We start from the raw sequence: 26729 nt of genomic DNA, 5'->3' as shown, positions 1-26729 counted from the left end.
ACCTCATCGATGTAGCTATTGTAACAAATCATTCAGCCATTTGGGAGTAAAGAAACAGCATGAAATGATTCATACAGGAGAGAAACCTCATCGATGTAGCCATTGTGACAAATCATTCAGTAATTTGGGAGACAAGAAACGACATGAAAATATACACACAGGAGAGAAACTTCATCAATGTAGGTATTGTAACAAATCATTCAGTGATTTGGGACACAAGAAACAACATGAAAAGATTCATACAGGAGAAAGACCTCATCAATGTAGCTATTGTAACAAATCATTCAGTAATTTGGGAGTCAAGAAACGACATGAACTGATTCATACAGGAGAGAAACCTCATAAATGTAGCTATTGTAACAAATCATTCAGTCAGTTGGGAAACAAGAATCAACATGAACTGATTCACGCAGGAGAGAAACCTCACCAATGTAGCTATTGTAATAAATCATTCAGCCAATTGGGAAACAAGAAACGGCATGAAAAGATACACACAGGAGAGAAACCTCATCAATGTGGGTATTGTAATAAATCATTCAGCGACTTGGGAGACAAGAAACAACATGAAAAGATACACACAGGAGAGAAACCTCATCAATGCAGCTTTTGTAACAAATCATTCAGCCAGTTGGGAAGGAAGAAACGGCATGAAAAGATTCATACAGGAGACAAACCTCATCAATGTAGCTATTGCAACAAATCATTCAGCAAGTTAGGACATAAGAAACAACATGAACTGATTCATACAGGAGAGAAACCTCATCAATGTAGCTATTGTAACAAATCATTCAGCAAGTTAGGACATAAGAAACAACATGAACTGATTCATACAGGAGAGAAACCTCATCAATGTAGCTTTTGTGACAAATCATTCGGCAGATTAGGAGACAAGAAACGACATGAAAAGATACACACAGGAGAGAAACCTCATCAATGTAGCTTTTGTGACAAATCATTCAGCATATTAGGAGACAAGAAACGACATGAAAAGATTCACGCAGGAGACAAACCTCATCAATGTAGCTATTGCAACAAATCATTCAGCAAGTTAGGACATAAGAAACAACATGAACTGATTCATACAGGAGAGAAACCTCATCAATGTAGCTTTTGTGACAAATCATTCGGCAGATTAGGAGACAAGAAACGACATGAAAAGATACACACAGGAGAGAAACCTCATCAATGTAGCTATTGTGACAAATCATTTAGCCAATTCGGAAGCAAGAAACGACATGAAAAGATTCACACTGCAGAAAAACCTCATTAATTATATCATTCATCAGTTTGGGGTAGTAAGCGACATGAAATATTTCAAAAATAAAAAAAAAATCAATTATAATACAGGTAATTATCAAATCATTAATTTGCATGTCAGACATAGGCAGTAATGATTCTGAATGGAGAGAATCTCAGCAAATAGTGTAATAAACAGGGCATTAGTAAACAGTAACTTGCATGAAAGCTTGAATACCAAAAGCTTTGAAAGGATCCTAAATGAGTGAAACCTCACAGATAGAAACTGTCAAAAAATATGGTTGAAAATCTGCAATATAACTGACTAAACTAGTTTTCAGTAATATTGCAGGGTGGTTTTTTTACAGAACCATCTTTTTGACACAAGGTTTCTGAGGTTTCTTTTACAGAATGCCTTTTTTATGCAGACCATTTTCACAGCATTTTCTATTATAAACTTGGAAAATAACAGATAACTGTTGGTAACTAAATTCCCGCAACATTGCAGCTTTTCCCGACATTGTTTCTGGGTGTTTCAGACATTATAATTTATACATTTAAACATGTTAACTACAAAGTATAAGTTAATGCAACAATTTTTTTTGCGAATTTGTTGTTTTTGAAATCATATTACTGGGCAATTTTGTTCTGGGTATTGTGATACCTCCCCGGGATACCTCATTTGGCACCATGCAACTTTGTTTTCTCAACTTTTACCAATTTAAATTAAAAAAGAAAATTTCAAACTTAAGGTTGGTTTGAACCCTGGAATTATGGAAACTTTCAGGCCTCATAACTTCTAAATTGTTGGTCTAAAGTATATAAAAGTATACATATTTAGAATGTCAAAGACTTGGTAAGTTCGTCTGTGAACTGCCATTTTTTGCCCAAAATCCCAAAAATAACGGTTTTTGGCCCACTTCTTTTTCGTGCATCCTAACAAAAAAATTCTTGGGCCAATTTATTTTTTTTAAATTTTAGATCAAAAATTTTAATTTTAGATTAAAAACTAGATCAAAATATCTAGGACCCCTTTTTTCATTTTTTTGAATTTCGAAATTCAAAAAAATGAAGAAAAAGGTCCTAGATATTTTGATCTAGTTTTTAAAAATTAATTAAAAAAACATTTTGGCCCGAAATTTTTTGTTACGATGCACGAAAAAACCGTTATTTTGGCATTTTGGCCCAAATTTGACCTCACAGATGAGATGAACTTATCAAGTCTTTGCCATTCTAAATATGTATACCTTTATATACTTTAGACCAACAATTTAGAAGTTATGAGGCCCGAAAGTTTCCATAATTCCAGGGTTCAGACCAACCTTAACAAAGATTTACATAGACCTTTGTCTCAATACACACTGTCACACTGTAATGAGCCCGTTACAAAAGCCGGTGCGAATCGCACTGAAGGAAGAATGTGTCACTTTTGAAATGCTTTCTTTTTCCATTCAAAGTGGTATACTTGAGGGAATAAAGTCGCATTGTGCCGAATGATGTGTCAAAATATGCAGAACAAAATTATCCATCTATTGATTACTTTATTTTGTCATTAACGTTTAGTGTCATTAAGGTATTGCTTTTGTTTTAAGTGTATGGATATTTTTGTGTGCAGTATACGTTGATTTTACAGTGTGACTGACAAAAATGTTTAGTTCCGTATATTAGCTAGGATATTATACATGTACCTCAATCGGGATGACCATGATGATGTGTGTATTATGTGTTGGGTGTTTGTGTGGGTGGGGTGTGGAGGGAGTGTAAATCAACAATCTAGTCTATTGATAAAGCAAACTGCTGCATACACTACCTTTATTGTTTTATAAAATATTTGATATTATTAAAAATATCATGGTATTAAAGTCATCACAAAGGTTTTAGATAATTACAATACTCTGTTGTCCCATATGTCCCATACCATCAAAAATATATGTAATTAATACATGTAATTTTATTGTTAAAAGTGATAATTTTTGCATGTGTACATTTTCTCACGTTGCCTATCTTCGAACTATTTTGCTTGTTTTTAATTAAAGATATATAAATTCAGTAAACCTTTTGTCCTTCTGTTGCCGCCCTTTTGTTACCAATGCACTGCAAACACAGTGTTTAAAAATCGGGGACAGATCGGTGTTCATGGTGTTTAGAAAGTTAAATGTTTAGCATTTTTAAGATGTTTAAAAACATCTTAATGTTCAGATCCTAAAAATACATTTTAAATAATTATACGTTTAGATGTTTAGGATCTAAACATTAAAGTGTTTAATGCTAAACATTTAACTTCCTCCACCCTAATCCTAATCTGTCCCTGATTTCTAAACACTGTTTTTGCATTGAACCTGTCATTAGGCCGACTTTTTGACGAATATATCCTACCCAATAAGCCCCTCCTTTTAAGTCATACTTGATGGTACCTTTTTTTAAGGCTCCTCTATCCAATGACACTCTTTTTCTAAAATTTCATCATCAAAATGGCGTAAAATAATGCTGAAACTGTAAAAAAATCTTATTTCAGCAACTGTGTATTGCAAATTTGGCAAATATAATTTTAATAAATATTAGAATATTGCTCCATGTTTCCCAAGTTTTCTACTCGCTTACCATTTTTTACAATTTTGTACTCAATTACCCTTTTTTTTCAAAAAAATTATACCCAATGACACACTTTTTCATTTTCATCTAATGATCCCCCTTTTAACAACAGTAGGTAGTATTCTAGTAATGAAATGGTACATTTGTACGTATTTTTAGTGATTTTAGTGTATTTTTAGGGTACATTTTTAGCATTTTGTAATTGTTTGATTTAACTAATAAAGATATTTGTGGTTCTCAAATTTGAAATGTTGTTTAATGAGTCAAAACGTCTTTCCTTTACCATGGAATTACCCTTATAACATTATATCCAGTATACAGTCCACGCGTAGCGCGCGAAAATTTTGAATGTAAGCCTTGATAACTGTATACCCCCCCCCCCTATTTTGAGTTGAAACAATTTATGACCCCCTGATTTTGGTATAAAAAATCTATGACCCCTAGTATATTCATGACCCCTTCTATAGAAACAGTCCCTTTAGTATAGTGCAATGTTGTGCACAAGAAAGAGTTCAGCTCGTCCTTTTGTGATCATAGAGTCCCACAATATGCTAAAAAAAGTTTTTTATACCACCGGCAACTTCTCGCATTATTCACTCATTTAATATCCTCAAATTTATATTTATGTTCTGGCTCGGTCACCCACCTTTGCACAGTATTTTTGTAGGACCTAACAGATCAAACACATCAAATTACATTCTGAATACGAGGAATGTCCTGATATCATCTTTTTATTATTCATATTATTTGCAATATAATACAAATTTTATGGCAAATTAATTATCAGTCCTCGATATACACTTAATAATTGTCTTACTTAAAGTGTATGTAGCTGGGAGGAAAAGCCGTCCATCATTATGAAAATGTTGACCTAAGTCTGTACTGGCACATCCACACACCCCGCACATACTGTACACACGGACCCCTCACACAGAAGCCCCTATACAGGATCACGCGTTAGGCATAGGCTATAGCCTGCGTATGCATGATCGTCTCGAATAATGTAGACTTTCCGTATTATAGTACTCCGTACAAAATGTACGGACTGTTAGTATTGGCTTTTGTTTTTATTTGAATAAAATCTAAAAACCAAACAGGCAAACAAAACTATGAATCAACTAAACGAAACTAGAAAACAATGGAAATAAACCGATAAATATAACAGATAGGGAAAGTTAGCATTTTCGATACTTTTCACTGGACTACTGAACAAACAATAATAAGCCTAAATAAATTAAATTAAACATGGCATTATGAGATACTATGAAGCCGATTTTCATCCATGAAAATGCTGCAAATACATCAACTTTACTAAAGGGGCTGTGCAACAATTATGAGCCCCCGGGAGGGGTAAAACGGCGCGCCAAACCATGCTTGCCCCCGCCCCTCCCCCACCCCCTCTTGGCCTGTCAAAATCTTTGACCCTCGCTTTGCACATGCCACATTTTGTGGTCTTTTTGTGAAATAATGAATGATGATTGAGCAAGATTATTGAGCATGATTTTCACATCACAAACTATGATTGCTAACCGATGAGAGGAAGCTTTCACCCAGAATTCTCTTATATTATAGAACATGTTGAGTGTTGGATTATTGAGCATGTTGAGTGAAATAGAAAACAGTGGAGCATTTTCCTTTCATGTCACTGCATTTTCATGTTTTCACAAGAAAAAAGTTAGAAAATCTATATACAGTACTATAAAAAAGTTGAAAATTAGAATGTATCTCCATCCTTTTTCAGACTTTTTGGTACCGTTTCGGGAAGCTCGTGTTCATACAAAAATAGGGATCGTTTCACACAACCAGGTCCGCATGCAATATGAATTGTATTAAATTAGAATGACAAACTATATACATTTCTTTAGGAAAAAACAAATAAACAGAGCAAAATTATGAATAACAGAATTTTATTAATACAAGAGTTTTCATAATATGATAAGGCCTATGTTTGAAAAAGGATGAAGACACACATAATATTTGTCGGGGCTTCTTTTACGTTTATCATGTTTATACCTTCTTTCTTTTTTTCCTTTTCTTAAGGGAAGGGGTATGAACGTTTGGACAGTATTTATTGTGGGACATTAGAGCACATCAGACATATCGAATTGCATTCTGAATACGAAGAATGTCATTCTGATATCAAATAATTTTGATTTTTTTGAAATTCGCAATGTAATACACATTTTATGGCAAATCATTAAAAATTGATATTTTTGATATTTAACAGTACTCGAAGTAAACTTTATAAACCTGATGATTTATACTTAAAGTGTATGTAGGTGGGATGAAAAGCCGACGATCAATTGAAAATTTTGACCTTTCGTATTGAATATATGGATTTTTGTTCCAAAAACACACACACAAAAAAGGTCTTTTTGGGAAAAAAATCCATATCTTCAATATGAAAGGTCAAAATTTTCAATTGACCGTCGGCTTTTCCTCCCAGCTACATATACTTTAAGAATATATCATTAGATTTATATAATTTACTTCGAGGACTGTTATATATCAAAAATTTGAAAAATATCACATTTTTATAATTTGTCATAAAATTTGTATTATATTGTGATTTTCAAAAATGAAAATTATTTGATATCAGAAAGACATGCTTCGTATTCAGAATGCAATTCGATAGGTCTGAGGTGCTCGTCGTTCCACAAAAAAATACTGTCGAAACGCAATAAACGCTCATTCTAGATCCCTTAAAGAAATGGTTTCTTTTTACCATGTTTACCCCCGTCAATCAAATCAATTTGATTTGATTGGGCATCAATCAAATCAAATTAGATTTGATTGACGCCCATCATGGTCATCTGTCTGCTTGAGAAGATTTGATTTGATTGACGCCCAGGTCCTCTGTCTGTCTTCAAAAGATATTTTATACACTTCTTGATCTATTTTAATTTAGATTTAAAATCAATGAGCACTGAAATCGATATCCAAGGTACTTCATATCCCGGGTTCATGTAATCATGAGCCTTTCAAATCCACGATATACGATCGATCGTATTGACATGTGCTTGTTCATGATCGAACTGATTGACCACGTAAAGTGAGAGCCTAGCCTGCCCTGGTCATGGTCATGGTTTTACTTTATCATACTGAGAAGAAATCTCTTTCTTCTTCCATGATTATTATACCATAGACTCTAAGGCTAGCTTCAGACTCCGTATTGTACGTACAATATTGTATGTACAATACTTTTCGTGACGTCAAAAAGTATTACACGTGCAATAAATATACGTGCCACGACGAGTTGAATCAGATTAAATAACGCGCTATAACCCTGACGGTTCATTGTTTGCTAAATCCAAGCGAGGTCACCAGAAAATCTATGCAAGAGAAATTTCTACTGCTGCTGATGAAAAAATCCTAGAGTGCGTTTGGAGGTTTTTTCTGCACTTTACCAGTAGCCCTAATAAATTCATAAAACAATAAAAATCAAATAAAGATTTAGGGCAAATGTTTTTACTCACTGCTCATCTGATCCACTTTCCCAGGAAACTAAATACCGATACTCCTTAGTTTTTCCCTGACTTTCCAGACATAATTATGAGTAAACATCAAATTTAATGTTTACAAAACAATCAAATATATATACATTCTTTTGCATTTTGTACATAAATATTGATATCAATAATGTAGGCCTACAAACATTAAAAAAAGGGGCCTAAGAGTATGTCTATTTTTAATCATATACTAATTCCGCCATGCCCAAACATATCTTATTATGAAATCGTGTAATGGAACCCAAATTCCAATCAAAAATAAAAACAAATTTGTTATCAAATACACTAGGCCTATACATTGTATTATAGGAATTTAATAGATGGTTCATTTTAATAAATAAATAGATTAACACGGGTAATGGACAAGAAATATTTGGCAATACCGGATTTACCAGAGAGCCAGTGGATAAAGAAATTAATTAAAATTAAAACAAATTAAATGAGAAAATGAAAGCAAGGACATTTGGCGGAGTATTGTTTTAGAATTCGAAGGAGTCCTAAATGTTATCCTGGCCCCAGGACACTGATTAATGTAAATTCGACCCATAGTTATTTCATCTACTTTTGCCAGCATTCAACCTGTTCAATGTGATTTATGCCTATTTTTAATAAAATTCCGAAATCTGACGTATCAACGTTGTATCGTGCACAAATTATGATTCGAGACTATTTCATTTGACACGGTTGTATGGATTTCAGAAGATCGGTCCTATAATAAATATCGATTAGAGAATTACAGCAAGAGGCTTTGAGGATGCCGTAATCCTCTTGACCATCAACCAATCAGAGAGACATATTTCAGAAATATATTCGTAGGGTTGAATCTCTTTCAACACTGAAATATATATTTCAAGTAATCTCGTTTCACACTTTGGCTTGCAATAAAGCCACGAAGGGGCGGTAATGTTAATATACGATTTCAGTCAAATATTGGTGCAAATATACGATTTCGGTCAACTATTTGGCTATCCTTTGCCCAAAATTATGAAATGTTTATTAGTAACAACAACTCTTAGGAGGGTTTTGGAGTAATTTTAGCGAAATAACGAGGTTAAATAAAAGAAAACCCACTTACAATTTTGGACGCTTAACTGTGGTGTTCTAGAGGAATTAAAATATCACAATTAACATGTTTAATTCAAAATCGTTGTCCTACAAGCACATGTTCAGATTGTGTGAACATTACAAATACAAACAATAAGGTTGAAAAATAAATAAAAAAATATTTAAAAATTATTTTAAAAGATCCTCTATTTTGTAGCTTTATGACACTGAATAGGCCAAATATCTGCCTCTGACGAAAAAAAAAAATGTTTTCCATGCTGATTTGTTTTTGTAACAAGTACCGTATGTCATTTCAAAAAGAAAGAAAAAAAGGCGGATATTACTTTTTAAAAACTCAACGCATTACTATTAATACGCCTATAATTAATGAATGAAAAAGTATGAGGCGTTGCATCCGGTTCTGATGAGGGGGGAGGGGTCACAAGCCGTTTTCGGCAGTTTTCTTATGGGATTTTCTAATATTTCAGATCAATGGGGGGGGGGGGGCTTCCGTGCCCCTAACGCTACGGTTACTGCATTAACACGTTTATGGATGTATTGTGATTATCATAAGTAGGCCTATCATAACATGCCTCAACGATATCAATATGTAAAAAGGTGTTGCAAATTCATAACACAGCGTGTAATAATGTAACGAATGCTATGCCAAAACTTTAAAAATTAACAAAAATATCAGTATCAATAAAATCAGAACCAGAATAAATAAAAAGGCCTACAAATAATACTTTTAAACTTTCTAAATCAATATATGACTAAATATCAGTATAAACGAATCTCTAAATCAATTAATCAATCAGTTATCAATCAATCAATCAATCAATCAATCAATAAATTAATAAATAAATAAATAAATAGGCCTAAATAGATAAATCTATAAATAAATAAATAAGATCTGAATGTGCCATTTATATTATTATTACAATTTTAATATTATTAATATTAGTATTAATACGATATTAACTTTAAAAAGGTGCCCATTGATTATATAATAATTTAAGTACAGTTGAATCATGGTAGGTATTATGATACCTACCATGGTTGAATACAAGAAGACATTACAGATGTTCATCATTCCGTGCACTCACTAAATTTAGAACTCTTAGAAATTTGGCAACTCCGTATCAATTAAGCAACCTATGATTGTAGCATTTATATATTTTCCCGGTACATACTATTTATTGCACGTGTAATACTTTTTGACGTCACGAAAAGTATTGTACATACAATATTGTACGTACAATACGGAGTCTGAAGCGCGCTTAAAGACAGATGGTCTATGATTATAAGCTCACATATTGACGAAATCTCTTCATGTTTTCGTTGCCAAGAGTCCCGGACCAATCTTTTGCATCACACCAAGCTCAAGTTTGATTTGATAGGAGCACACTTATTAGTATATTTACAGGTGAGTTTCTACAGTACGCTTTTAGTGCGTTATTTTTGTTGTTGTTGTTGTTGTTTTGGATTTTTTTGGCCTACTTATTTTTTGAGGTGTCATTTGTTTTAAATGATACAACTTACGAGTATGCCTTTTATGTCTTGTACCATGTACATGTAGTACAATCCTGGTGCGATTTCTGCTGTTTAATATGTTGTTTTTTACGTAGTTTGTTTTTAGACAATAATAACTGGACGTATCTGTTTTAAGGTCATTTGAAGAGTTTGTTTTGGGCTAAGGTAATTTTCCGAGGGAGCGCAAGCTCCGGAGTAAAAATACTGAGGCAACACAAACAGTGGCGTACCGTGGCCGCCCCAACCCCGGGGGGCTGAAGAAGAAACAATTTTGCCGCCCCTTCCTTAACAGCCCGAAAAGGTTGACCCAATTTTTTCACGGTCGTTTGAAAAAGTGAAGAGCAAAAAAAAAAAAAAAAAAAGGATTTTAGATTTTAGGCGCTAGCGCCCTAAAAGCAACCTTTTTCAATCTTTTTATGCTTTTCAATTTTTCAAGCCCTTTTTCTTGGCTTATTCGTTTGGTCGCCCTCTTCGTTTTTGCCGCCCCTGTCTTTGCCGCCCACTTCTTCCGCCGCCCCTTCGTTTTTGCCGCCCCCTACTTTGACCCCGGGGGGCTGGCGCCCCCATAGCCCCCTCCCCCCCAAATACGCGCATGACAAACCCCGACGATTTCACGAAATTACGAAAGGTCAAAATTTCAATTGATCGTCGGCTTACTTCGAAGACTGTTAAATATCAACAATATCAATTTTTAATCATTTCAGTGCCATAAACACCAAAAAAAATAGGTCTTTTGGGGAAAAAATCCATATCTTCAATGTGAAAGGTCAAAATTTTCAATTGATCGTCGGCTTTTCCTTGCAGCTACATACACTTTTTAAATCATTAGATTTATAAAGTTTATTTCGAGGACTGTTATATCAAAAATTTAAAAAATATCAAATTTTAATAATTTGTTATACAAATTGTTATTATATCGCGAATTCCAAAAAAAAAAATCAAAATTATTTGATATCAGAAGGACATTCTTCGTATTCATAATGCAATTCGATATGTCTGTGCTCTCATGTCCCACAAAAATACTGCCGAAACGCTCATACCAGAACCCTTAAACCATGGAAGAAAGAGATGAGAAGGAACCACAACGACTTCGATCGGCCAAGTTTTAATCCGCTTATCTATTGACGCATGAAAAGAAAAGCTATCAATGGTACTTACTTTCATGTATGATCCATTTACCGCGATCGATGCTTGGCAAAATCATTACTGGAAAAAAATTATAACAAACCCATCCACGAACAAACAAACGCTACCCAGAAGTAAGATTATGGAATTTCACTGATGCTCTGAACATGTATAGTAGCTTTGTTTTGGGATCTACAGTCAAACTGTTTTCTTGATCGTGTTGTGTAGAAAATGTCCTATAAAACATCGAAAAGGTAATCAAAATCGGCCGTTTTTTGCTGAGTTTCATCTTTAGCAAATAAGGTAAGATTTTGGTGACTTTTTCGATGAAAAATAGATGTAAAATGTTCTTAAATAATGCACAATGTTCCGGTTGAGTCCGGTACATAAAACCTGTTTAATTTAATAGTTTATATATATATAATCGTAACTAGCTAACTCGTTTCAGTGCCAAAGACTGCCAACTCTGAGAAAAAAAGTCATCAAAGTTCGGAAAAATTGGGCAAAATGGAAGAAAAGATGTAGGCCATCAATGACCGATGATCACGTCACCAGAGAAAATCCTATAGGGTGCTTGCACGGAAGGTCATTAGTTCAAATCATCCTTCACACACGCTCCAGAAGACATGCAAATACATGGAATACAATACCAATCACCTATTTAACGCGGGGTATTGATCAAAGTAAATCCTCATGAATAACAATGTCAATTAAATGTCGGTAAAGGGAGTGGACAAAGTGAATGCGTTCGTTGTGGTTCCTTCTTATCTCTTTCTTCCATGCTTAAACTGAGACTATAGTCTCAGCCTTAAACATGTTTAGAGCGTTGTATGTGTGCCAATCGCTTGCACCCCCATGTTACCCTCCCTCCGTGGCTCATAATTGTTGAACAAGCCTTATTACACTTCCAAGATTAATGATACCTAGAGCTTATGACGTCACCCAAACGACACACTAACATACACACTTTTCTTGCCCCCGGTTCTTGCCTTCCAAAATGTATTAATTAATAAATTTTTTTTATTTATTTTTATCCATTTATTCATTTACTTATTTTTCTTTCAGAGAACATGATAAGACCTAAGCGACAATAGGATACGCATAGAAGATCTTGTATGCAAGTATTGTAAAAGAAGATTTAAAGACAACATTCCACGTTACAAATCACATCTTCCCAATCATGAGCTGAGTATTAAGCCTTATTGGTACAGCAATCCAAACTTGAAACCAAAGGTTGTGTGGAGATTTACATCAAAACGCGCAGAAAAAGGAATTAAAGATCGGCGTGTGTCAAAATGGATTCCGGGTCCCGTTCCAGGAACACCGAAAAGGGCCAAAAAAGTGAGGAAAAGAAACTTCATAGATATTACTACTGTAACAAATCATTCAGCCAAATGCGAACCAAGAAAGACCATGAAAAGATGCATACCGGAGCGAAACCTTATCAATGTAGCTATTGTGACAAATCATTCAGTCAGTTGGGAGACAAGAAACAACATGAAATGATTCATACAGGAGAGAAACCTCATCAATGTAGCTATTGTAACAAATCATTCAGCATATTGGGAAACAAGAAACGACATGAAAAGATTCATACAGGAGAGACGCCTCATAAATGCAGCTATTGTGATAAATCATTCAGCTTATTGGGACACAAGAAACGGCATGAAAAGATTCACACAGGAGAGAAACCTCATCGATGTAGCTATTGCAACAAATCATTCGGCCGATTGGGAAGCAAGAAACAGCATGAACTGATTCACACAGGAGAGAAACCTCATCAATGCAGCTATTGTAATAAATCATTCAGCGACTTGGGAAACAAGAAACAACATGAAAAGTTTCATACAGGAGAGAAACCTCATCGATGTAGCTATTGTAACAAATCATTCAGCCGGTTGGGAGACAAGAAACAACATGAAATGATACACACAGGAGAGAAACCTCATCCATGTAGCTATTGTAACAAATCATTCAGCCGACTGGGAGACAAGAAACAACATGAAATGATACACACAGGAGAGAAACCTCATCCATGTAGCTATTGTAACAAATCATTCAGCATAATGGGTAACAAGAAACGACATGAAAAGATACACACAGGCGAGAAACCTCATCAATGTACCCATTGTAACAAATTATTCAGTGACTTGGGAAACAAGAAAAAACATGAAAAGATTCACGCAGGAGCGAAACCTCATCAATGTAGCTATTGTGACAAATCATTCAGCCGGTTGGGAGACAAGAAACAACATGAAATGATTCACACAGGAGAGAAACCTCATCGATGTAGCTACTGTAACAAATCATTCATTGACTTGGGACACAAGAATCAACATGAACTAATTCACGCAGGCGAGAAACCTCATCAATGTAGCTACTGTGACAAATCATTCAGCCAGATGGGAAACAAGAATATGCATGAAAAGATTCATACAGTAGAGAAACCTCATCGATGTGGCTATTGTAGTAAATCATTCAGCCAACTGCAACACAAGAAACGTCATGAAATGATTCACACAGGACATCAGGAGAGAGAGTGCAGCTATTGCAACAAATCATTCAGCGATTTGGACAACAAGAACAAACATGAAAAGATTCATACAGGAGAGAAACCTCATCGTTGTAGCTATATATTGCAACAAATCATTCAGCCAACTGGGAAAACAAGAAACGGCATGAAAAGATTCATACAGACGAGAAACCTCATGAAATCATTCATCAGTTTGGGGTAGTAAGCGACATGAAATATTTCAAAAATACAGAAAAGCTATCATTATAATACAGGTAATTATCAAATCATATTTTGCATGTAGTTAATGATTTTGAGTGGGGGAGAATCTCAGCAAATAATGTAATAAACATCCAGGGCATTTATAGTAAACAGGAATTAGCATAAAAACTTGAATACCAAAAGCTTGGACTAGACACTGTTGGAAAATATCGTTGAAAACTGCAATTGTTGCCAATATTCCAGGGTGTTGTTTTTAGAGACCTTTTTGACACAACTTTTCTGGGGTTTCTTTTACAGAATGTCTTTTTGTATACATACCATTTTCACAGGATTTTCTGTTATAAAATAGACAAAATAACTAAAGTCAACTAAATGCCCGCAATGTTGCAGCTCTTCCCCGACATTGTTTCTGGGTGTTTTAGACATTATAACTACGTTTAAACATCTTAACTAGAAAGTATAAATTAAATGTTTGCAAATCCCTTGTTTTTGAAAGCATATTAATGGGCAATTTTGTTCTGGGTATTATAATACCTCATTCGGCACCATGTGATTTTGTTTTCTCAACTTATACCAATTTAAATTTAAAAAGAAAATTTCCAAATTGACAAAGATTTACATAGACCTTTGTCTCAATACACACTGTCACACTGTAATGAGCCCGTTACAAAAGCCGGTGCGAATCGCACTGAAGGAAGAAATATCACAAATGTGTCACTTTTAAAATGCTCTCTTTTTCCATTCTAATTGGTATACTTGAGGGAATAAAGTCGCATTGTACCGTAAAATGGGGTAACTTTGGGCACTTTTCAGAGTTTTTAAACCACTGCTTCCAAACAAAACCAATTATATTTCTAATTAACTCTTTTTTGTGACATTAGGGTTCCCTTCTACAGATTGATGTTGAAAAAGGTTTTTTAATAATTTTGTAAGGGTGCCCTAGGGGTTCAAAATGACCTGACCAAAGTTACCCCGCCTTTGTGGCAACTTTGGTCACAGTATTACATTCCATGAAGGAAAAAAAAAAAAAAATTGATCTTCGCTGAATATGGGCAAGTTTTTTTTTTTTTGTGACATTTGACACCTTGCAAAATTAATCAAACACACATCCTTGCTAACAAATATCGATTTTTATTTTTCTTTGAAAAAAAATGTAAAAAAATGCTGATTTTTGGTCAAAATTTTTTGCGTAAATTTCAAGGAAATTACACATGAGCGACTATTATTTCTTCCAAACATATTTCTTAACAAATTGACACCAAATATGACTAAAAACAATATTGCTGTACGAAAATATGACCATTTAAAAAAATATATTTGACCGACCAAAGTTACCCCGCTGACCGAAGTTACCCCATTTTACGGTACTGAATGAGGTGTCAAAATATGCAGAACAAAATTATCCATCTATATTGATTACTTTATTTGGTCATTAACGTTTAGTGTCATTAAGATATTGCTTTTGTTTTCAGTGTATGGATATTTTTGTGTGCAGTATACGTTCAAGTGTTTTTACAGTGTGACCGACAAATATGTTTTTACCGTATATTACAGCTATTGGGATATCTGGACCGGGATGACCGTGAATTGATGTGTGTATGTGTTGGGTGGGGGGTGTGCAGGGAGTGTTTATCAACAACCTCGTCTATTGATAATGCAAACTATTGCAGGCACTACCTTTATTGTTTTATAAAATATTTGATATTATTAAAAATATCATGGTATTAAAGTAATCACAAAGGTTTTAGATAATTACAATACTCTGTTGTTTTTATATGTCCCATACCATCAAAAATATATACATGTAATTTTATTGTTAAAAGTGATAATTTTTGCATGTGTACATTTTCTCACGTTGCCTATCTTCGAACTATTGTGCTTGTTTTTAATTAAAGATATATAAATTCAGTAAACCTTTTGTCCTTCTGTTGCCGCCCTTTTGTTACCAATGCAATGCAAAAACAGTATTTAAAAATCGGGGACAGATCGGTGTTCATGGTGTTGAGAAAGTTAAATGTTTAGCATTTTTAAGATGTGTAAAAACATCTTAATGTTCAGATCCTAAAAATACATTTTAAATAATTATACGTTTAGATGTTTAGGATCTAAACATTAAAGTGTTTAATGCTAAACATTTAACTTCCTCCACACTAATCTGTCCCTGATTTCTAAACACTGTTTTTGCATTGAACCTGTCATTAGACCGACTTTTTGACGAATATATCCTACCCAATAAGCCCCTCCTTTTAAGTCATACTTGATGGTACCTTTTTTTAAGGCTCCTCTATCCAATGACTCTCTTTTTCTAGAATTTCATCATCAAAATGGCGTAAAATAATGCTGAAACTGTAAAAAAATCTTATTTCAGCAACTGTGTATTGCAAATTTGGCAAATATAATTTTAATCAATATTAGAATATTGCTCCATGTTTCCCAAGTTTTCTACTCGCTTACCATTTTTTACAATTTTGTACTCAATTACCCTTTTTTTTCAAAAAAATTATACCCAATGACACACTTTTTCATTTTCATCTAATGATCCCCTTTTTAACAACAGTAGGTAGTATTCTAGTAATGAAATGGTACATTTGTACGTATTTTTAGTGATTTTAGTGTATTTTTTAGGGTACATTTTTAGCATTTGTAATTGTTTGATTTAACTAATAAAGATATTTGTGGTTCTCAAATTTGAAATGTTGTTTAATGAGTCAAAACGTCTTTCTTTTACCATGGAATTGCCCTTATAACATTATTTCCAGTATACAGTCCACGCGTAGCGCGCGAAAATTTTGAATGTAAGCCTTGATAATTTATACCCCCCCCCCCCCTATTTTGAGTTGAAACAATTTATGACCCCTGATTTTGGTATTAAAAAAATCTATGACCCCAGTATATTCATGACCCCTTCTATAGAAACAGTCCCTTTAGTATAATATAATGTTGTGCACAAAAAAAAGAGTTCAGCTCGGTCACCCACATTTGCACCAAGTTTTTTGTGGGACCTTAGAGCATATCAGACACATCAAATTGCATTCTGAATACGAGGAATGTCCTGATATAATTGTTTCTAAATTTGCAATAATACAAATTTTATGGCAAATTATCAGTCCTCGAAGTAAACTTAATAATTGTCTTACTTAAAATGTATGTAGCTGGGAGGAAAAGCCGCCATCATTATGAAAATTTGACCTAAGTCTGCACTAGCACATCCACACACCCCGCCCCACCCCTAATACAGGATCACGCGTTAGGCATAGGCTATGGCATGCGTATGGTCTCGAATAATGTAGACTTTCCGTATTATAGTAGGCCTACTCCGTACAAAATGTACGGACTGTTAGTATTGGCTTTTGTTTGGATTTGAATCAAATCTAAAAACCAAACAGACAAACAAAACTATGAATCAACTAAACGAAACTAAAACACAAAGAAAATAAACTGATAAATATACAGATAGGGAAAGTTAGCATTTTCGATACTTTCACTTTTATACTGAGCAAAGAATAATAAGCCTAAATAAATTAAATTAAACATGGCATTATGAGATAATATGAAGCCGATTTTCATCCATGAAAATGCTGCAAATACATCAACTTTACTAAGCATGCTCCAAGGGGCTGTGCAACAATCATGAGTCCCCGGGAGGGGTAAAACGGCGCGCCAAACCATGCTTCCCCCCCCCCTCTTGACCTGCCAACCCCCCCCCCCCTCTTGGCCTGTCAAAAATCTTTGACCTCCGCTTTGTACATGCTACATTTTGTGATCCTTTTGTGAAATAATGAATGATGATTGGGCAAGATTATTGAGTATGATTTTCACATCACAAACTATGATTGCTTACCGATGAGAAGAAGCTTTCATCCAGAATTCTCTTAAATTATAGGGACACGGTGGCACAGCGGTACAGGCTCTACCTTGCAATCGGAGGGTTGCAAGTTCGAGGCCCGGTGGTGCCATCGTGTTGTGCACTTAGGCAAGGCACTTTACCTCACTTGCCTCTCTCTACCCAGGGGTAAAATGGGGAGCTGTTAGGAATAATGTCCATTGAGTGCCGCCCAAAGGTATGAGCATGCCTTGAGCATTGTATGGCGCTGTGGCAGCTGACATATATTCTAATGACAGCGGAATAAATGTAAAGCGCTTTGATACATGTGAAAGGCGCTATATAAATGTCAACATTTTTTATTTGTTTATTTTTATTGAACATGTTGAGTGAAAGATTATTGAGCATGTTGAGTGAAATAGAAAACAGTGGAGCATTTTCCGTTCATGTCACTGCATTTTCATGTTTTCACAAGAAAAAAGTTAGAAAATCTATATACTATATATAAAAAGTTGAAAATTAGAATGTACCTCCATCCTTTTTCAGACTTTTTGCTACCGTTTCTGGAAGCTCGTGTTCATACAAAAATAGGGATCGTTTTACATAACCACTGAGGTCCGCATGCAATATTAATTGTATTATGTATTAAATTAGAATGACAAATATACACTTCTTAGGAAAAAACAAATAAACAGAACAAAAATATGAATAACAGAATTTTATTAATACAAGAGTTTTCATAATATGATAAGTCCTATGTTTGAAAAAAGGATGAAGACACACATTATTTGTCGTCGGGGCTTCTTTTTACGTTGATCATGTTTATACCTTCTTTCTTTTTTTCTTCTTTTTTTTAAAGAAATGGTTTCTTTTTACCATGTTTACCCCCCCCACATTCCTTACATATTCCTGTTTTGAAAAGATATTTAAAAATAATTCTATTAAAATACACCAGGAAGTGTATTATCAAAGTTACCATTTGAAGACAGGCAGAGGACCATGGGCATCAGTCAAATCAAATTTGATTTGATTGGGCGTCAATTTTTATTTCCATGATCGTATTGACAATTATGCTTGTTCATGATCATGATGATCGAACTGATTGACCACGTAAGTGAGAGCCTGCCCTGGTCATGGTTTTACTTTATTATACTGAGAAGAAATCTCTTTCTTCCATGATTATTATACCATAGACTCTAAAGACAGACGCATAGCTCACATATTGACGAAATCTCTTCATGTTTTCGTTGCCAAGAGTCCCGGACCAATCTTTTGCATCACACCAAGCTCAAGTTTGATTTGATAGGAGCACAATTATTAGTATATTTACAGGTGTGTTTCTACAGTACGCTTTTAGTGCGTTATTTTTGTTGTTGTTGTTGTTGTTTTGGATTTTTTTGGCCTACTTATTTTTTGAGGTGTCATTTGTTTTATATGATACAACTTACAATTAAGTATGCCTGTTATGTCTTGTACCATGTACAGGGTGTCCAAAAAAAAAGAGGCCCCTCATTGCGCCCTCTTTTTCTCCTATTTCTGAAAAGTTGATTAAATATATTTTGGTATGTAAAGAAACCTTTATTCGTTAGCTTTAATAAACCGAAACAATTATTTCAATCGACTCACAACTTTTGAAGATATGACCTTTTGAATAAAAGTACCCGTTTTTCACTATGTCCACGGAAGGGCAAACAGAGTGATTGGGATGGCTCATGCTGTGGAGAGGCCTGCACGATCACCAGACCTCACACCACTTGATTTTTTTCCTTTGTGGCAAAATCCAAGATCTTCGCAAACGTAATACTGAATGCATTCGCAAGTATCCGGTGCACAAGGATGGTACGCAACGCAATTGATGCAATGAGGACCAGGGCTGAAACCTGTATTCGCCAAGGAGGCAACCAGGTAGAGGGCAGAGCAGCACAGTAAACGCACTTCAGAAGAACCAAAGACAAACCAAACAGCCTTTTAGGGCTACCTTTTATTCTAAAAAGAGAAATGACTTATGTTGTAAATAAAAAAAAGAAAGCAAGAAACAACAAAGTAAGAAAGTAAGAAACATAATACAACCAAAAGCCATAAATAACCAAGAAAAAATAAGTAATTGCAAGTAAAGCCAAAGAAGTCCCATTCAGCATCCATTTTACCCACACATTAATGACACTCTTAACAAAATCCATTGCCCATAAACCCACCGGTAAAGCCCATTCCATAAATAAAGTTATTTTATAAAGTTATCATTGAGGAATGTTTGATATTCATGCATGGTATGTGTACTCCTTTTCAATCTTTGAAGTAGCCAAACCTTCTCCGTGGACAGAGTGAAAAATGGGTACATTTCTTTAAAAGAGCATATCTTCAAAAGTTGTGAGCCGATTGATATAATTGTTTTGGTTCATTAAAGCTAACGACTCAGGGTTTCTTTACATACCAAAATATATTTGATCAACTTTTCAGAAATAGGAGAAAAGAGGGCGCAATGAGGGGCCTCTTTTTTTTTGGGGACACCCTGTAGCACAATCCTGGTGCGATTTCTGCTGTTTAATATGTTGTTTTTTACGTAGTTGTTTTTAGACAATGATAACTGGACGTATCTGTTTTAAGGTCATTTGAAGAGTTTGTTTTGGGCTAAGGTAATTTTCCGAGGGAGCGCAAGCTCCGGAGTAAAAAATACCGAGGCAACACAAACCCCGACGATTTCGCGAAATTACGAAAGGTCAAAATTTCAATTGATCGTCGGCTTACTTCGAGTTTTGGGAAAAAATCCATATCTTCAATATGAAAGGTCAAAATTTTCAATTGATCGTCGGCTTTTCCTTCCAGCTACATACACATTTTAAATCATTAGATTTATAAATCATCGCGAATTCCAAAAAAAAAAAATCAAAATTATTTGATATCAGAAGGACATTCTTCGTATTCATAATGCAATTCGATATGTCAGTGCTCTCATGTCCCACAAAAAATACTACCGAAACCCTCATACCAGAACCCTTAAACATGTTTAGAGCGTTGTATGTATGCCAATCGCTTGCACCCCCATGTGCCCTCCCTGCGTGGCTCATAATTGTTGAACAAGCCTTAGTACACTTCCAAGATTAATGATACCCAGAGCTTTATGACGTCACCCAAACGACACACTAACATACACACTTTTCTTGCCTTTCAAAATGTATTAATTAATTACTGTTTGTTTATTTATTTATTTATTTATTTATTTATTTATTGATTTATTGATTTATTGATTTATTGATTTATTGATTTATTGATTTATTGATTTTTCAGACAACACGATGAGACCAAAGCGACAATGGGATACGCTACAAGATCTTGAAATGATTTACACAAGAGAAAAACCTCATCAATGTAGCTATTGTAACAAATCATTCAGCCAATTACGAGATAAGAAACAACATGAACTGATTCATACAGGAGAGAAACCTCATCGATGTATCTTTTGTACCAAATCATTCAGCCAAATGGGAAACAAGAAACAGCATGAACTGATTCACACAGGCAAAAAACCTCATCAATGTAGCTATTGTAACAAATCATTCAATCAAATGGGAAACAAGAAACGGCATGAAATGATTCACACAGGAGAGAAACCTCATCAATGTAGCTATTGCTACAAATCATTCAGTCAGTCGGGAGAAAAGAAAGACCATGAAAGGATTCACACAGGAGAGAAACCTCATCAATGTAGCTATTGTAACAAATTATTCAGCCGATTGGGAGACAAGAAACAACATGAAATGATTCACACAGGAGAGAAACCTCATCAATGTAGCTATTGTAAGCAATCATTCAGCATATTGTGTAACAAGAAACGGCATGAAAAGAAACACACAGGTGAGAAACCTCATCAATGTCGCTTTTGTGAGAAAGCATTCAGTGATTTGGGAGGCAAGAAACGACATGAAAAGATTCATACAGAGGAAAAACCTCATCAATGTAGCCTTTGTAACAAATCATTCAGACAGTTGGGAAGCAAGAAACGGCATGAAAAAATCCATACGGGAGAGAAACCTCATCAATGCAGCTATTGTAACAAATCATTCAGCCAGTTGGGAGACAAGAAACAACATGAAATGATTCATACAGGAGAGAAACCTCATCAATGTAGCTATTGTAAGCAATCATTCAGCATATTGTGTAACAAGAAACGGCATGAAAAGAAACACACATGTGAGAAACCTCATCAATGTCGCTTTTGTGAGAAAGCATTCAGTGATTTGGGAGGCAAGAAACGACATGAAAAGATTCATACAGGGGAAAACCCTTATCAATGTAGCTTTTGTAACAAATCATTCAGACAGTTGGGAAGCAAGAAACGGCATGAAAAGATCCATACGGGAGAGAAACCTCATTAATTATATCATTCATCAGTAGAAAAGCGACATGAAATCCTTTTAGTATTTCAAAATCACAGATAAAGCTATTAATTACAATACAGATAATTATCAAATCATTCATTCATCATGTCGGGAATAAGCAGTAATGATTCTGAATGGGGAGAATCTCAGTATAAACATCCAGGGCATTTATAGTAAACATGAATTGGCATGAAAACTTGAATACCAAAAGCTTGGAAAGATTCCTACATGAGTGAAATTCCATAAACAGGTTCTGTTAGAAAATATTGTTGAAAAACTGGGTTTTGTTTCTTTGGTTTTTTTTTGTTTGTTTGTTGTTGTTTTTTTGCTTTTTTGTTTTTGTTTTGTTTTTGTTGTTGTTGTTGTTGTTGTTATTGTTGTTGTTGTTGTTGTTTTGGTAGACCTTTTTTGACACAACTTTCCTTTTTTATACATACCATTTTCACAGCATTTTCTGTCATAAAATTAGGAAAATAACAGACAATTATTGTTGGCAACTAAATTCCCGCAATATTGCAGCTTTTCCCGACATTGTTTCTGGGTGTTTCAGACACTTATATAATTACGTTTAATCATGTTAACTATAAAGTATAAATTAATGCAACATTTTTCTGCGAATCTGTTGTTTTTGAAAGCATATTAATAAGATGGGCATTTTTGTTCTGGGTATTTTGAAACCCCATTTGGCGCCATTCAACTTTGTTTTCTCAACGTTACCAATTTAAATTAAAAAAGAAAATTTCAAAATTGATAAAGATTTACATAGATCTTTGTCTTAAAACACACTGTAATGAGCCCGTTACAAAAGCCGGTGCGAATCGCCCTGAAGGAAGAAATATCACAAATGTGTCACTTTTGAAATGTTCTCTTTTTCCATATTCTTGAGGGAATAAAGTCGCATTGTGTGTGCCGAATGTGATGTCAAAATATGCAGAACAAAATGATCCATCTATTGATAACTTTATTTGGTCATTAACGTTTAGTGTTTATTAAGGTATTGCTTTTGTTTTAAGGGGGTTCTACACCCCTGCCCAATTTTGTGCCTATTTTTGCATTTTTCTCAAAAATTATAGCGCATTGGTGACAACTAAGATATGTATATTAAAGGGGCAAGGACTACAACTACTGCACTGGAAATTTTTATTTCAGCACAGGCAACAGTTGTGGAGTTACAGTCAAAATGAGGGAAACCGATATTTGATCAATAACTACTTGTCTTGAGTCACTGAAATTCCAGTGTAGTAACTGGATTCCTTGCCCTATAATATACATAACTTTTGTTACCAGTGTGTTATTAGTTTTGTGAAAATGCAAAAATAGTCACAAATTTATCAAGGGTGTAGTACCACCTTAAGGGAAGGGTATGAACGTTTGGACAGTATATATTGTGGGACATTAGAGCACATCCGACATATCGAATTGCATTCTGAATACGAAGAATGTCCTTCTGATACCAAACAATTGTGCAATGTAATACACATTTTATGGCAAATCATTAAAAATTGATATTTTTTATATTTAACAGTACTCGAAGTAAACTTTATAAACCTGATGATTTCTACTTAAAGTGTATGTAGGTGGGATGAAAAGCCGACGATCAATTGAAAAATGACCCTTTCGTATTGAAGATATGGATTTTTTTCCCAAAACACCAAAAAAAATTAGGGCTTTTTGGGAAAAAAATCCATATCTTCAATATGAAAGGTCAAAATTTTCAATTGATCGTCGGCTTTTCCTCCCAGCTACATACACTTTAAGAATATATCATTAGATTTATAAAATTTACTTCGAGGACTGTTATATATCAAAAATTTGAAAAATATCATTTATAATTTGTCATAAAATTTGTATTATATCGTGATTTTCAAAAATGAAAATTATTTGATATCAGATATACATGCTTCGTATTCAGAATGCAATTCGATACGTCTGTCCCACAAAAAATACTGTCGAAACGCTCAAAATGCTCATTCCAGATCCCTTAAGGGATCTGGAATGAGCGTTTATTACGTTTCGACAGTATTTTTTGTGGGACATGAGAGCACCTAGTCAGACCTATCGAATTGCATTCTGAATACGAAGCATGTCTTTCTGATATCAAATAATTTTCATTTTTTTTTAATCACAATATAATACAAATTTTATGACAAATTATAAAAATTTGATATTTTTCAAATTTTGATATATAACAGTCCTCGAAGTAAATTATATAAATCTAATGATATATTCTTAAAGTGTATGTAGCAGGGAGGAAAAGCCGACGGTCAATTGAAAATTTTGACCTTTCATATTGAAGATATGGATTTTTTCCCAAAAGACCTAATTTTTTTGGTGTTTTGGGGAAAAAAATCCATATCTTCAATACGAAAGGTCAAAATTTTCAATTGACCGTCGGCTTTTCATCCCACCTACATACACTTTAAGTATAAATCATCAGATTTATAAAGTTTACTTCAAGTACTGTTAAATATCAAAATATCAATTTTAATGATTTGCCATAAAATGTGTATTAAATTGCGAATTTCAAAAATCAAAATTATTTGATATCAGAATGACATTCTTCGTATTCAGAATGCAATTCGATATGTCTGATGTGCTCTAATGTCCCAAAATAAATACTGTCCAAACGTTCATACCCCAGCCCTTAAGTGTATGGGTAATTTTGTGCGCAGTATACATTGTTTTTATAGTGTGGCTGACAAACTGTTTAGTGGCGTATATTAGCTATAGGGACTATCTGAACCGGGATGACCATGATAATGTGTGTATTATGTGTTGTGTGCTGGTGAGTGGGGGGTGCAGGGAGTGTGTATCAACAATCTAGTCTATTGATAAAGCAAGCTCATGCAGACGCTATCTTTATTGTTTTATAAAATATTTGATATTATTAAAAATATCATGGTATTAAAGTCATCACAAAGTTTTTAGATAATTACAATACTCTGTTGTTTTTTATACCATTCGCATATGTAATTTTATACTGTTAAAAGTTATTCCCTTACCAAACTTGAATGCATTCATGTTGTATTTGGAATGCATTCGGCAGCATTGTGGTAGAATGCATTATGAATTCAAACAACCACAACCTATATAACCACAACCATAAGGTCACAAGCTTAGTTTTTGTTGTCGAATGCATTCCGAATGCAAAATAGCATTCGAGTTGCCCTCAATATGCACGAAATATTTAAATGAGTTCCGAATGCATTCTGAATGCATTCGCTGAATGCATTCTGAATGCATTCGCTGAATGCAGCGAATGCATTCTGAATGCATTCGGATGCAAACGCCAATACATTGTTTCCTGTTGCATTTGTTTTCAAACGAATGCATTCGTATTCAAACGAATGCATTCGAAATCAATCGAATGCATTCGAAACAATGTAATGCAATTGGAGCAATGGGCATGCATGTCTGATGATTCTTTTATGCTGCAGCTACTTGTTTTTCCAATGAGGTTTTGCATTTAAATGATGGGAACTTTCATGCATGGGTCAATCTTACCTTGTTTCATGTGGTTGTTTGACGCTTTAAAAACACTCAAGATCTACTATATTTGTTGATCGTACGGGTGGTGATCCTCCGAGCCTTAATGGGATTCCCGCACACTGTGTGGCAATCCTCCGCTGTGGGAGGTTTAATTGCCAAACACTGTATGGTGATCCCCCGAGCCCTCGTCCATCGCACACTGTGTGGCAATCACACATGGAGGCCGTACGTACATTATCTACAAAATGTATTAGTAAGGGGCTGTGCAATAATTACGAGCCCCCAGGGGGTAAAATTCCCACCAGCACTCCCAAAATTGCTTGCTCCCCCCCTCTCGTCCTGCCAAAAATTGCTTGCCCACCCCTCGGCCTGCCAAAAATCACTTTGCCCCTCCTTGCACATCATGCCAAATTTTTGGGATCCCAATTTGCAAACCTTAATTATTAATGGTCGAGCACAGCTAGCAGGAAAATTTGCATATTTAAGCGTTAATTTCCAAGCGTTTTATTCAAAAGGCACCCCATAAATGTGTGCCAAAAATTGCTCCCCTTTTGCTTGCCCCCCCCTCTTGCTTACGTTCCCCCCTCTTTCAGCTCGCCAAAACTTTCTTGCCCCCCATTTTACCCTCCCACCAGGGCTCATAATTATATTGCACAGCCGAAGAACTATATAAAGTGTACAAATTCTCACTTACTTGCTTGTACTATATGTACGTACATATGTACTCTATGTACTCTATGTACAGCATACAGAGATACATACATGTAGAACATACACCTGGATTACATCTGGCATAATATTACAAAACCGTAATAGCTATATGCCACAATGACCATTTATATAAGCTTATAAGCTTACCTTAATTGTTAGATTCATGAATATTCTCCTCTTGGAGTACTAGCTGTTGCAATTAATACCATTTCCTATAATAATACTGCACATTGATCTAAATATAGTCCAGAGCCTTGGTGTGTATTTTATTCACAAAAAACCAAACATTTCCTGTGGTAATATCACAATACCAGCATCTCACATCCATACAACCAGGAAGCTAGTGGAGACTATAAATGCCAATATCAACTGCCACTTTTGTAGCATAATTTGAAAAAAACATGTGATGATCATGTGATCATCATTTGTGGTTGGATTAGAATGCAACCGAATGCAACACGAATGCAAAGATTTTTGTTGAAAATAGTCTAAGTCCTTAGTTGTCAGATCCGAATGCAAAAATACCACAAAATGTATATATTGCATTCGAAAGGATT

At 34.7% G+C, this 26729-nt stretch overlaps 1 protein-coding gene across 1 annotated transcript; it reads left to right on the top strand.

Annotated features, from left to right (window-relative positions):
- Positions 1–18814: 18814 nt before the first annotated feature.
- On the top strand, positions 18815–22612 carry LOC140140334 (uncharacterized). The gene is made up of 2 exons (XM_072162099.1): positions 18815–18928; positions 20882–22612. The coding sequence occupies exon 2, from the start codon at positions 20890–20892 to the stop codon at positions 21967–21969; it is 1080 nt and encodes a 359-aa protein (XP_072018200.1). The 5' UTR covers positions 18815–18928; positions 20882–20889; the 3' UTR covers positions 21970–22612.
- The last annotated feature ends 4117 nt before the right edge of the window (positions 22613–26729 follow it).

Source organism: Amphiura filiformis, chromosome 19 (assembly GCF_039555335.1).
Source record: "Amphiura filiformis chromosome 19, Afil_fr2py, whole genome shotgun sequence".
NCBI lineage: Eukaryota > Metazoa > Echinodermata > Ophiuroidea > Amphilepidida > Amphiuridae > Amphiura > Amphiura filiformis.
The sequence above is the reverse complement of the archived record's forward strand: the minus strand, read 5'-3'. Positions and strand labels throughout refer to the sequence as shown.